Here is a 12355-nt window from a genome sequence, read left to right on the forward strand (position 1 = left end):
AAATATATGTTTCAGTAGGTATATGCATACATTAAATGTAATATTTTATCAAGAGAAGAATTAAGTTCAACAATTTTGTTTCATGCAAGTATTGAGCTACATTTTAATTTAGCATACTTGAGAATATAAAATTGAGCCAAAAATATAAAGTTTAAATTAGTTTCCATCTGGCTTAGCAATACTTTCCTTAGTATTCCAAATGTAGTATCTCAGAACTTATCCTTGATTCAATCAAAGTTTATTCTCTGTAGAATTTATTCTGATTTACAGGAGGGATGTAAAATTCCCAAACATACAACAATCGGATGTCTGTATGAAAGCAGATGGGCTTGGCATTTGTTATGAAAGTCCATATTCCATCGTATAGGAATAATATAGGAATACGTCCATAAAATAGGAAAATATAGATTATCACATAAGCAAGGAATATATTACCATAGGCAGATTTAATAGTGTGTATGAGGATAGATTTAATATACCTGTTAATTTTTTTTATATCTAAAATAGTTCAGATGATCATCCACAGTTACAACATAACAAGCTTGAACTCAAATTTAGATCTCATTGTACATGTATTAATAAACCTAGTTACTAATTCTTCACTTAAACTTTTGATTTTGACAAAAGTACTTATTCACTGAAACTGTAAACCTTTTGCAGGAGTTAGATTCTGCTCATTATTTTTGCTTAAAACACTTGAAAATTATCATGGAGTCTTTTTTCAAGATTTATGCTGATAATTTAAAAAATGGCCAAAACCAAAATATCTTGAAATAAACTCAGTATGATGCTTTAAATCACCTTAACCAATTTTGCAAGGGAGGACTTTTAATTATCTCACAAAATATCAACTGGTCATCTCTTGCTCCTGAGCACATATTTTCATGGGTGATGAAATAGAACTATATAATGGGCTCTTAATACAGCTTCTCCAGTTTTAGGAAAAGAAGAAAGAAGGTGGCAAGATGGTTAGGATTTGTAGGAGGGAGCTTTTCCTTTTCCTGTCAAGATTTGGTGTCCCTCTGTTGCTGGGAAACATCTTCATCTGTTCCTACAAATATACATGAGCCTACAAAGCGGTTGAAATAAGTCTGTTACTGACAGAGCAGACATCTCTAGTTAATTTTGTCGGGACAGATCCTATGAAAAGTCCCAAGCTGTAATAGCAGGTGGTAGTAATAAAAGAACTGTGGTTGTTACCTTCAGGAAATGCCACCAAGCAGCCTTGCTGACTTCATCATGGATTAAATTGCATTAGCCCAAGTACTGAACTATCAGAATTGATTTTCCTTTAAGTCTGGAACAGTTAAGAGAAACTTGAGATAACTCGAGAGATTGGTTACAGAATATGGGGAGGCTCACTCTTTGAGACCGCCTGAATGAACAAACAAAAGGAAATAGTGCCCAAGAGCAGTTACCACCAGGTGGGCTTTCTCAGGCTTCTGCAAATGGAGCCGTTGGTCTCAGTAATCGATGTAGACCCAGGATTGATTATACAGGTGCAGTACTCACTGTAGTAAGAGCGATGCCAGCATTGACAAGTGGAAACTTCATTATCACAGCAGCTGACAGCTTGCAACTTCCCACAAACCTTCCTGGAAATCAAGGAAGCTCAGCACCAACTAGAATTATGCAGTGCAAGAGGGAAGTGAGACAGAATATCCAGGAAGACACAGGCTTGCTATAAAAGGAAATCAGCTTCAGTCAGTGGCGTTATCCTAAAGATTTCTTTTCTTTCTTTTCTTCTTTTTGTCCTTGCAGCAAGGATAGATCTTTTGCTGCTCTTTGTGGCAAGCTGATGATCTATTCAAAATGTAGATTTCAGCTGAAAAAACTCAAGGCATTCTTATAAGCGAGCTACCATAGGGAAGCAGTAGGAACTGATGACCTGGCTGCATCATGGGAATTGGATGGAATAGATTAAACAGGTAGAATATCTGCTGCTTCCAAAGGTCGATGTTGGTTAGGGTTTCTTTCAGCTATGTCACTCCATTGCCTCAAGAGAAAGAGGGTGTTCTTTAGTGAAAGTCTCTCAAATGCTGTTCACCTCCTTTTCAGCGTTTGCAATAAATGTGTCTCAGGAAGATTAGAAGTAAGGAGATGATAAACATTGCTGCGGTGAAAGTATGCCCAGGAGCAACACCAACTGATCAAAAGCTTGAGCTGAATTTAAGTGAATCCATGCATCTTTGGTGAATTTGCCTGGAAAGGCAATTTCATATTTTGTATTATGTTTTCTACCGGTATTCATTTTCTAATTAAAGGTTTAATAGAAAAAACTGTCCTCAGTTTTCGCCCCTATATTGGAGAAAATATAGCAGCACTAAGAAATTATTTGTTTTCAATGGATAAAAAGTGTGTTTCACTTTTTATAATAATTCAATATGAACTAATTTTCTCTTTTTTCCTATCCCTTATTATCTTTATCCTGACTTTTCTCCTTTTACCCTCTCCAACTCTCTTTCTCTCATCCCTCCTATCCACAATTCTGTCACATCCCTGCAGGGAGCCCTGCCATTCGATGACGACAACTTGCGGCAACTGTTGGAGAAGGTGAAACGTGGAGTGTTCCACATGCCACATTTTATCCCCCCAGATTGTCAGAACCTCTTGCGGGGGATGATTGAAGTGGATGCCTCGAAACGTCTCACGGTAAGAAGGCATTTGCTGCAAATCATGGGATAAAGACTTCATTTGTCATCTCGTTGTAGTTGTGGTTAACTGAGATAACTTGCTGATTTACTGCCATTCCTGTGCATTTCCTCCTAACAAAGAATGAAGGGAGTTGAAGAAGTCTTTAGGAAGAAGCTAGTTGCCTTTTCTTGTGAAGGATGAGGGCATATTACTTTTGTTTCTCTAACTTCATAATTCACCTTCGTAAGGAAATGGTGGACGTTTAGAGTAACTCCCTCACCATGTCATCACAGCGCAGCTGACATTTGCGCATTTTGGAGTCCACCCGAGTAGTGTGGTTCTCCTGGCTAATATACCAGCTTGTCAGGGACATGATATAACTGTTTGAAGGTCAGAACTGCTCGGACTGTTCCTTGAAGCTTTGCTTTTTAAAGGGCTAAGCTTTTCTTACATTTCTGACTAAAACTGTGGCTTCTCACTTGATGCCACTCAGCCTGCATTGTATTCTGTCCTGCATATGTTCTGCATTATCCTCCGGCAGCCTTCAGAGCAGGTGTCCTCTAACCTTCTAGTTCGTGTTGCGTCCTGCGGTCCTGAGTATGGGTAGGCCCACAGTGTTGAGCTCCTGGCAGTCAGCACTGAAACTTTGCATCTAGGATACAGCCCATCATTACAGCAGAGGCCCTGCAAGGGTGAGCACTGTGTAGTGATTGTTTCCTTCATTAACACTGCGTTAATGTTTGGAGAAATTAAAAAAAATTAGCAATTAAAATCATTTTGGAAAGCAAGATTGCCTGCTTGTCAGTGGAGGCTTCTGCCTTTATGGGTACATTGCCCTTGTAAATCCTTTTGTCAGGCTCTGGTGATGATTTTATACAGATTTACTAAGCTCACAGATTCTGAGTGGGAGTATGTATAAAGAAATGTAAATTTAAAACTCCTCCTGGTTCTTCAGCCTGCTAAAATATTTATAAATAAACTCTCAGATCAGTGCTTGGCCTCTCTGCCGAGATTGCGAACAACAGCATCAGTCTACACCAGCTGTGACAGTGCTTTTGGGATGCAGACACCTGTATGCTAAGAAGTAAACTGAAACTCCCTTCACAACTCTCTTTACAATGTTGCCTGACAGCTGCAGCTGCGTTTTTATTTCATTCATTATGAAACCAGGTCATGCTCTGTTTGGTGTCTTAGGTGAAAAGTTCTTCGTGTTATTACTAGTATCCTTAACTATTCAAACCTGATAGACATCATATTGCAGTACATGAGTATCGAGTGAAAAAAATTCTGACAAAAATGTTAGGCACAGAAAAAAGGCCCTTTTTTAAAGAAAGAAAAACAATATTTTTTCAGTCATTTTCGTAAGGATATTTTCAAAAAATCCTGCAGAAGTTAAGGCTGCATGCTGAGACATGAAACAGCTTTTTTTATGACTCTACCTCAATTTCCTTTCCGTAAGGTAAGTATAACTTGTTTTTGCTGCCTCACAGATTCAAAAGAACAAGGCGATAAGGGCAACAGGAGTAGGGGCCGCAGTGAGCAGGCAGTGAGTAGACAGAAGATTATGGCACATTGTGCCTCTGAGGTTATAGACTGCAACTCGTCTTAAGAAATCCACCACAGTGCAGAGTGGTTGAAGTGTTCATATTTTTCTCTCAAGGATCCCGCTGCCAGTGGTTTTAGAATGCCAGTGAACGAAACATCAGACTTAATATCTTCTTTAAAATGTCAAGGCTTGAGTTTTGCTATAGCGCAAGGCTAGCACTTGAATTTCCTAGGAGTGCCTGGATGTTTTGAATTTCGTAATACGGCAGAGAAAATACACAAGCAGAAAAAAGGTTAAGATAAATTAAGATCACATAGTGACCTGCCCCTTTTCTTGATCAAAAAGAAACTCTTATTTCCATAGGGAAAAAGAAAACAGATGGGATAGTTATTGGCAAACAGTAACCAGTGAATTGTGAATAAGAATTTGAAATGAGATGTATTCAAGAGCTGAAAGGTGGGAAGAAAAAGGAATAGCTCTTTGTTTTTAGTTGCAATCTTATTTTCATTATTTTAGGGTCTCTCAATTTGCTGCTTCTGCTTCCTGCTGCTATCACACTTCCCTTTCTATTCTGTTAGCTTAGATTACCAGGCAGAGGGATCGCTTTATTTAATGCACAGGAGCAGGGAGAATATAGTTCGTTTTGAGCTATCTGAATTCTGTTTCGGCTGCCTCCTGTGAAAAAGGTGTAAATATGGGTCTATATGGAAGCCTCTATTCCTGGCAAATAGCTCACTTGAACAATTTGATATTTATGCAAAGATCTAAGGAAAATTGTGGCTTGGGTACTATATGTACAGTTGTACCTGTTACCATTACTGATCGTTTGTTCAATATCTTATTGGTGAATTCAACAGGAAAATATAGTGAAGTTTAAGGTCACTAGAAATATTTTTTCCTTCCCCTCTCTGCTTTGTTCCTTTTTTTGGTTTGTATCTTTTCTCTTTTTCATCCAACTGCATTTCCCTCCCTGCAGTAATTGCCATTTCACAGCACACCCACACCTTCCCGAGTCCATCTGTTAAAATGATCAACAAAAACAGAGCTAGCATTCACATTTCACTGTCATCATTCGGCTTCAGTGTTATAACTTGAGAGGATTAATGGAGAGGAGGGTATTCAGAATTATTGCTGTTGGCCCTTTCCTGCCTTAGGAAATTAGCGTTACCTTTTCTTGTGTGTGTTTCATTTATGGAAAGAGGACTTCATTATGTCTTAATGGAATATTGTTCAGGCTCTCCAGATACTGTGTAGCCTGAAGTATGTTTAGTGGGTCATGCTTGACTGCTCTTCTTTACTGGGCCCATTTAGCTAAACATACTTTAAGTAAAAGAATCTATGTTTTCCATGCAGTAGACACCATGCAAAAGGAGATCCTAGCTGCTGGTCATGTTGTATGTGTTTCTGACCACCCGTGTTTAGGAAACATTAAATCAAACTGGTACTGGTGCAAAGACTGACTGCTAAGGTAACTGGAAGATTGGAGAGCCTGTATGAATAGCACAGTCTAAAAGAGCTCAACTTAGTCCACTGAAACGGTGTCTCAGAAAAGACATACTGGTTGTTTGCGTAAGCATTAAAGGTAATTATCAGGGAAAGAGGGCTTATTTAAGCTAAAGATGATGCTGGCACAAAACAAATGAATGTCAAATGGCCTTACATAAAAGTAGGCTAGAAATTAGTATTATTTTAGCTATATCGGTCAGGTTCTAGGACACCTTTCTAGGAGGAGTGGTGTTGAGAGGGACAGGTGAACCAGTTTGAAGACAAAGTTTGCTAGGTTTGTGGAAGAGAATAAGTGCTCTTACTACCTGCAGTACAGCAGGGTGAGGTTCCTTTAAGTTTTGCGCTCTTCTGAGAGCAAATGCTTTTTTCGATGGAGGGTTCCAGTGATTCAGCATCTCTTCAGAGGAGAATTACGGTTACTGTAGGGAAATCCATTTCATTCTCGGTTGCTATTTCCTTCTGCAGAAACACAAAGACAAAAGACTGTGGAGCTTTTGGTCCACTTTCCTGTTAATGCTGGGAGAGCTTTATCAACACCTTATCTGTAGAGCAAGTTTGATCAGGGCAGGTATTACAGAATAAGCTATTATTATAAAGCTGTTACTGTTTCCAGTGTTGACATTTTATTCCAGAATAAAACAACTTGTCATCTTTGTTGGGTGTCCACACAGAGGCTAGTCTGTAATACCTATCCCTGAGAACTATCCAGCTTAAACCACCCCGGTTTTTCAGCATCTCCTCTCTGCTGTCTTGCCTGTGGTCTAATGTATGCTAATGATGATGTTTTCTTTATTGTTTGGACTGCAGCATCTAAAGGATGTTTAAAAAAAATTAACGGGAAAATTCATCCTGCATCCTTCTTCATTTTTCTAGATAATCTTATGGTAAGATACCTAGCACATCATTTGGATTATCTCAGTGGAAGTAAATGTCCGGTAGATGTATGTAGGCTGTAAACTCTTGGCTGATACGGACCTTTTCTTACGGTGTGCACCTAACGCAATGGTACTTTGCCTTTGTCAAGGTCCTTAGAGACTACTGTAGTACAACTGCTAATCCTGGCAGTGATGATGATTCCACCAGTGCTGTTTGCACTGTCAGCTTGAATTCTTTGGCCATGAAAAGCCTGTATCTTGACGTTGTGCAGTAGGTTTAAAGCTCAGGGAAGAGGATCTTCTCATGGAAGAAGATGTATCTAAGGTGTGGGACCATTTAGTGCAAAGATGGGTTTGAGACTGTTCACTTTCTGGAAAGGGATGTCTGGAATCTGAGATGAGCACAAGCCCAGATTCACATCCCCAGATTTTGAGAAAGTTTTTCTTCAGGGCAGAACTTTTTAGCTTGGCAACCAGTCTGCTGAGATCAGTGCTCAGGATGTAGACAGCACTGTCTTATTTTCCATCTGCCTATCTATCTCCATCTGTTGTTCCCTGTCTTAGAATTCAGACGTAAGCTCCTTGGGGGGAGGAGACCTCTTTTTCTGATGAGGTTGTGCAGCTCTTTAGCACAACGGGGTCTCATCTGTGAGTGGGTATCCTAAATGCTGTGTCAGGATACAAAGTTAATATGTATTGGAAGCACTTTTATATAAAACTGCGTTAAAGGAATTCCCCCTCTCCTTGCACTACAGCATTTTAGCTTGCAGAAACCTCTCCTCTGACTGTGCATGTACAATGGATCTGAGCATGTTTTGTTGTTTTAGAGATGGCATCATGAGACAATTGCCTGAGGTGCCTAGAGATATTAGGAAGCAGCATTTTTACAGCTCCCATAAAATGGCATTAAATTTGGCAAACTCATGTGCAAACAGCAAGAACCCTCTGGGAAGGGCTGTTAAATGCCTTCATCACTTAAATGCATGTAAACATTGTGTTTAAATGAAGGCAGGAGGAGTGAGATTAGCTCCCACTGTGGATCTCCCTCCCCTGCATCACATAGTAAAAAGTGTAAAGACTTCTGCTTGTCAAAACCAGTTGCCCTCCCATAACCCTCCTGTCGCTTTAATGCAGGTGAAAAGCAACAAAGCATTAATTAATTACCTTTAAAGAAAGCAGTGAAGATGTTGGCAGCAGCAAGCACACTTGTAATAACATTTGAATGCAATTACATTTGAATCATAATAGAAATTGATTCAGATTCAGAATAGAAATTGGTTTTGTAGAGTAGTTTTCATATCTAGGGTGTCCCAGAGTACTTCACAGCAATGATGATGACGGGGATGGAACTACAAATATGTAGGTAAACAGCAGCCTTTGCGTTCTCATGTGAGAATTTGCACACATCTCTGTATGTATATCAAAGTGCTACGGTGCTTCTCTTTCAGAAAAATGCTGTGGGGTCTTTAGCTTGAAGGAGATTGGTTGGCAGGGATGATCAGAAGGGATTTCTGCTTGACATCCCTGAAGGAGCCCAAAGGTCTGTGACTAGGACATGAACTGATGACTCTCCTTTCTTCTCCCTCTCTGAATCAGAGAATGAAGTGCTGTTGTGTGCTTCATCATGGCATTTCTGCATATCGCAGGCATAAAAGAAGAGTGCAACCCACAGAGACAGAAAATGCAGCAGAAGAAGCAAGCATGAAAGAGTCTTGGACGTTGCTTAGCTGTATCATCTGCGTTCTGTCTGAAATCATTAATGTCTCTAACTTGCCATATGGTGTATATGAAATAAAGAGTAGATATGCATCTCATAGGATGGTTTCACCAAGCAAAGGAAGTACCCTCCTTAGTGGGTCCTGACAGTAGTGTGGACCTGATGACTAGCTGTGTTAAAATCCTGTCCAGTGTCAAAATAGTGTCTCCTTATGTTCTGTATTTGTACATCACCTTGCATAGCCCCTGGCCAGGAGGACTGCACCTCCAGGCTGTTAGGGAAGCACACATAACACGTACCTTAACACCTTTATGTGTTAAGCTTCTGAGGGGAGATGGCAGTGTGTCACCAGTACTCCACTCGCCTCTTAATAGTGCAGGGCTGAAGGGACTGGTTGACCAAGGGGAGTTTTGATGGGCAGGAGGCCCTGTGGAAATGCTGAGGCCCACAGTCCTGAGGTCTGTATCATATACTGCAACACCAAGGAATGAGCTTTCCACAACAAGAAGATGAGTAGTTGTAAAACAAACAGATGTGGCACTGGGGTCTTTTCAAGTCCAAACACCAGAGTTGCCATGAATGGAAAGCACAAGGCATCAGGAGACCTACACCTCACCTTTATGTGGTCATGACCACAGCTCCTGCCACGCAGAGGAGGAAAGGGACTCTATCGAGTGACAGCAGCAGGAGGATGGACTGCTTGGTTTGCAAGGAAAGGTGTTTCAGTGCTTTATGTGTAAGCACACCCAAACTAGCTGTAATCTCGCTAGCTCCAGTACAGAGAGCAGTGAACCTCAGTGGTGTGGGCTTTGCTGAAAGGTATGCCGCTCTGCCCGGGACCTTGGATGCACATGCTGGAGAGGTGTGCTGCTTCTAGCACATGGGCTAATTAGATGACAGCTGGAGGTATAAGCAGCAACTGTACCTCTGATTGCGATGTTGATTTTGAAGGAGGCTGTTTATCTCTCATACTTATCCCTCCAGCCTTCTGTCATGCTTTCCTAAGTTGCATTCCCTTGTTTCTCTGATTTCAGGAAAACCCCTTTCTCGCTTAACAAATGATCTCATATAGAGTCAGCCTGAGCTTTTCCGGGTTTCCCAGGCAAGGAGCTGTTGTTATATAACACAGAATTCCTTGTTCTCTATGTTAAACACCTACTTTCTATCACTGAGATTTTGTTTGTCCATTCCTCTTTTTTTTTTCTTGCTCCCTGGTTCTCATTATTCTGGAATTGCAGTAGAAAGTAATAAGAGCAGGACAGCTGTCTCTGTTCTTGCTGACCAGTTTAACAGGGCTCTGATTTCATCTATAGCTGGTAGCACTTGAGTTTCCTTCCGCCTCTGCCCTGCCTCTCACTCACCCATTGCACAGACCCAAAGCTGTGCGCAGTGAATCTGCATATTGCTCTGCACGCGCAAAGGTTCTTTAAAACGGGGAATAGGAATAATATTGTCTTCCTAATAAGCAATCCCTTGGCACCTATGAACAGTACTTTTCTACTATGATGAAACTTTAGATAGGTGGGATTAGAAAGATTTTGCTCTAAGGTTTGTTCTCTCTGCTGCTTAGGGCTTTTCTTAGGAAAAAAGTGCATTTTTTATTCCCCTGTGCTTGCAGAAAATGTGGCCATCGTGTAACATTTCCTGGCATCTGCCTTCCCTAGGTAGACAAGGCCACTATCAAATTTTGACCAGTCCTTCACGGTGAAATGCTCATGCCGGAATCAGAAAAGGAGGAAGCAAAAGGAGTTTGCAGGCTGGTGGTCGACTGCTGGAAAAATAAATGGTGTTACCTTGTCGTGGAACCTTATTCCACTTGGTCTTTACATGCTAATGGCAAATGTGACACCAATCAGAAATGGATCCTGGCGGAGCATCATATCACACATACTTTTTTTTGTTGTTGTTCATTCACATTATCCATTTGAACCTGTTGTATTTGTTTCTTTATCTTCTCTCTCTCTCTCCGAGGCAAAACCAGAAATGGACTTTTGGTGTAAGAAATCAGTCATTAAGCACATACTGAAAGGAGAATTTTGTTAGTTTCAGACTGTAGAGGGAAGGGCGTAGGAAGGGAAAAACTTAATTTGCCGACGCTCTTGCCTGTGAGGCCTTCTACTTCAGCGTTTTCCTGGGATTTGCTCCTGACCTGTTGCTTATGTCCAGAGTTATCATCTCCTTTACAGTGGGGTGGGTGTAGAGGAGCATACCCTTTGTGCAGAAGGAAACTCCTGTCATTTGTACGGATCCAGCTCTGGAAAATGGTGGACTTAACAATAACTAGAGGCAAGCCTTGAAGAAAGATGTCTTATGGTGTTACTACTTCTTTTCTACAGCACTAATTCCTTGTTTTCTTTTTCTTTGTAGCTAGAACATATTCAGAAACACATATGGTATATGTAAGTAACACTTTTTTGATTAACTTTTGCATGTGTTCAGTATTGGTTCGGTTACGGGAGCTGATATTCTAGTGATCTCTGAAGAGAGAGATTGGAATTAGAAAGCAGCTTTTACACGGGTGGAGAAAGGCACAGAGGAGAGGAAGGCATCTAGCAGTGATTTTTTACCCTAAAATAATAGCATGTTTGTAAATTCAAGCCAGGAACTTTCATATACAGAAACATGTGAGTAGCAATTGTTTGAAATGAGACATTCAGTCCAGCAATTTACTGTGTTGAAAAGATACCTGCAAGAAAATAACAGCCATATTTATTTTGCTATCCAAGGGCTACAGAGAATCTCTTGAAAACCTTCTTGACAAGAAGGCTTTTGTTTGGTCCTTCTCAGCATCTTGGCTTTTCTCTAAAATACAAACAAAAATGATTATATTGATAAGTGAGCACCTGTGAACAAAAGACTTTCCGTCTCATAATGCCTACTCCTGCTGCTTCACAGCAGGCCAGGAGGCTGCTTCTAACCTTGTAAGCTGTTGATGTGAGAGTAGTTCTGTGACTTGATTAAAGGCAGACGTCTTGGCAGTGAAACAAGAGGTCTATGAGAAAAGTCTGTGCCCGTCCAGTGGTTTGGATGTAAGGAAGATTGATGGCTTTTAGAAGTGACCTTTCACTTTGTGTAGTCCTAATACTGTATCGAGAAACCTAAATAAATAGCTTTTTGGCTTTATACTGATGATAACCCAATCAAATTAAGGAGAATACTTCACAGGTATTAAACAGGGAAGTAATGCTTTGATACATGCTTCTGGGAGTCAGCATACCTACAAGCTCCCTAAGTGTGTGATAAGGAAAGTCCTACCTTCATAATCCTCCTATCATTGCTCTTGGGAAGCTTTTGAGGATGATCTGGCCTGATATTTAAGCCTGTCACCAGGAAAAAAAAACTTTTGTTTTGTTTTCTCTAATTCTATCGTACGGTACTGTCCACTTGCTGGATTCATCTGACTTAAATGGGACCTGAGGGCATTCAACAGTTTAGTAGAATAACATGTTTTGTTCTTAGTTTGCCTGAAGTGGTGGTTGTACTCTGCCTGTGGCTTTTTCCATTCTCCGTGGTTACCAGTTGATATGGCACTTTTTAAAACCAAAGAAGGACTTGAGTGTTGTACAAGGGAGGAGATACTTTTGCTGAAGGTCTTTTCTCTCTCTCTCTCTCTCTTTTTTTTTTTTTTTTAACTCTCGTGGATAAATGTAAGAGAAATTGAGAGGGTAAAATTTTAATTGTAATCTCTGAAATGACCCTGCTATAATGTCTCACTTGAAATTCAAAAGTAAATGCTGTTTGCATTGGACTGGCCAGGTGATCCCCTTTGTTTCTTCATGGACTTAAATCAGGCAACTTTATTTTCCCTGTGCTTTAATCAGAAGTACAATAGGAAATAAAATTAAATCGCACTGATCACTTATATTATTCTTCTAACCCTCCTCAAGAGTTTTGCCTGGAAGTTTTCACCTCACAGAGAACTGTTGTTCCAGGCTCACATGCACGATTAGGCAGGTATTATTTCATGACTGTATTCTAGATTTAAAATTTGAAGATGTTTTTCTTTGCAGTTGTAAGTGTTAGGTCATTTTAATTTACTTCTAGATGAAGGTCTGGCTCTCTGACGTTTGGCATAGT

General features: G+C 40.3%; 1 protein-coding gene across 11 annotated transcripts in view; it reads left to right on the top strand.

The window, feature by feature from the left end:
- Nucleotides 1–12355, top strand: part of BRSK2 (BR serine/threonine kinase 2) — a 315571-nt gene that overhangs the window by 243984 nt on the left and 59232 nt on the right. For all 11 annotated transcript variants that reach the window (XM_009674422.2, XM_009674423.2, XM_009674414.2 and 8 more), the window contains exons 8-9: nt 2506–2652; nt 10646–10677. In XM_009674422.2, coding sequence (XP_009672717.1) covers nt 2506–2652; nt 10646–10677 — 179 coding nt within the window. The remainder of the gene's footprint in view (nt 1–2505; nt 2653–10645; nt 10678–12355) is intronic.

Source organism: Struthio camelus, chromosome 5 (genome assembly GCF_040807025.1).
Source record: "Struthio camelus isolate bStrCam1 chromosome 5, bStrCam1.hap1, whole genome shotgun sequence".
Taxonomy (NCBI): domain Eukaryota; kingdom Metazoa; phylum Chordata; class Aves; order Struthioniformes; family Struthionidae; genus Struthio; species Struthio camelus.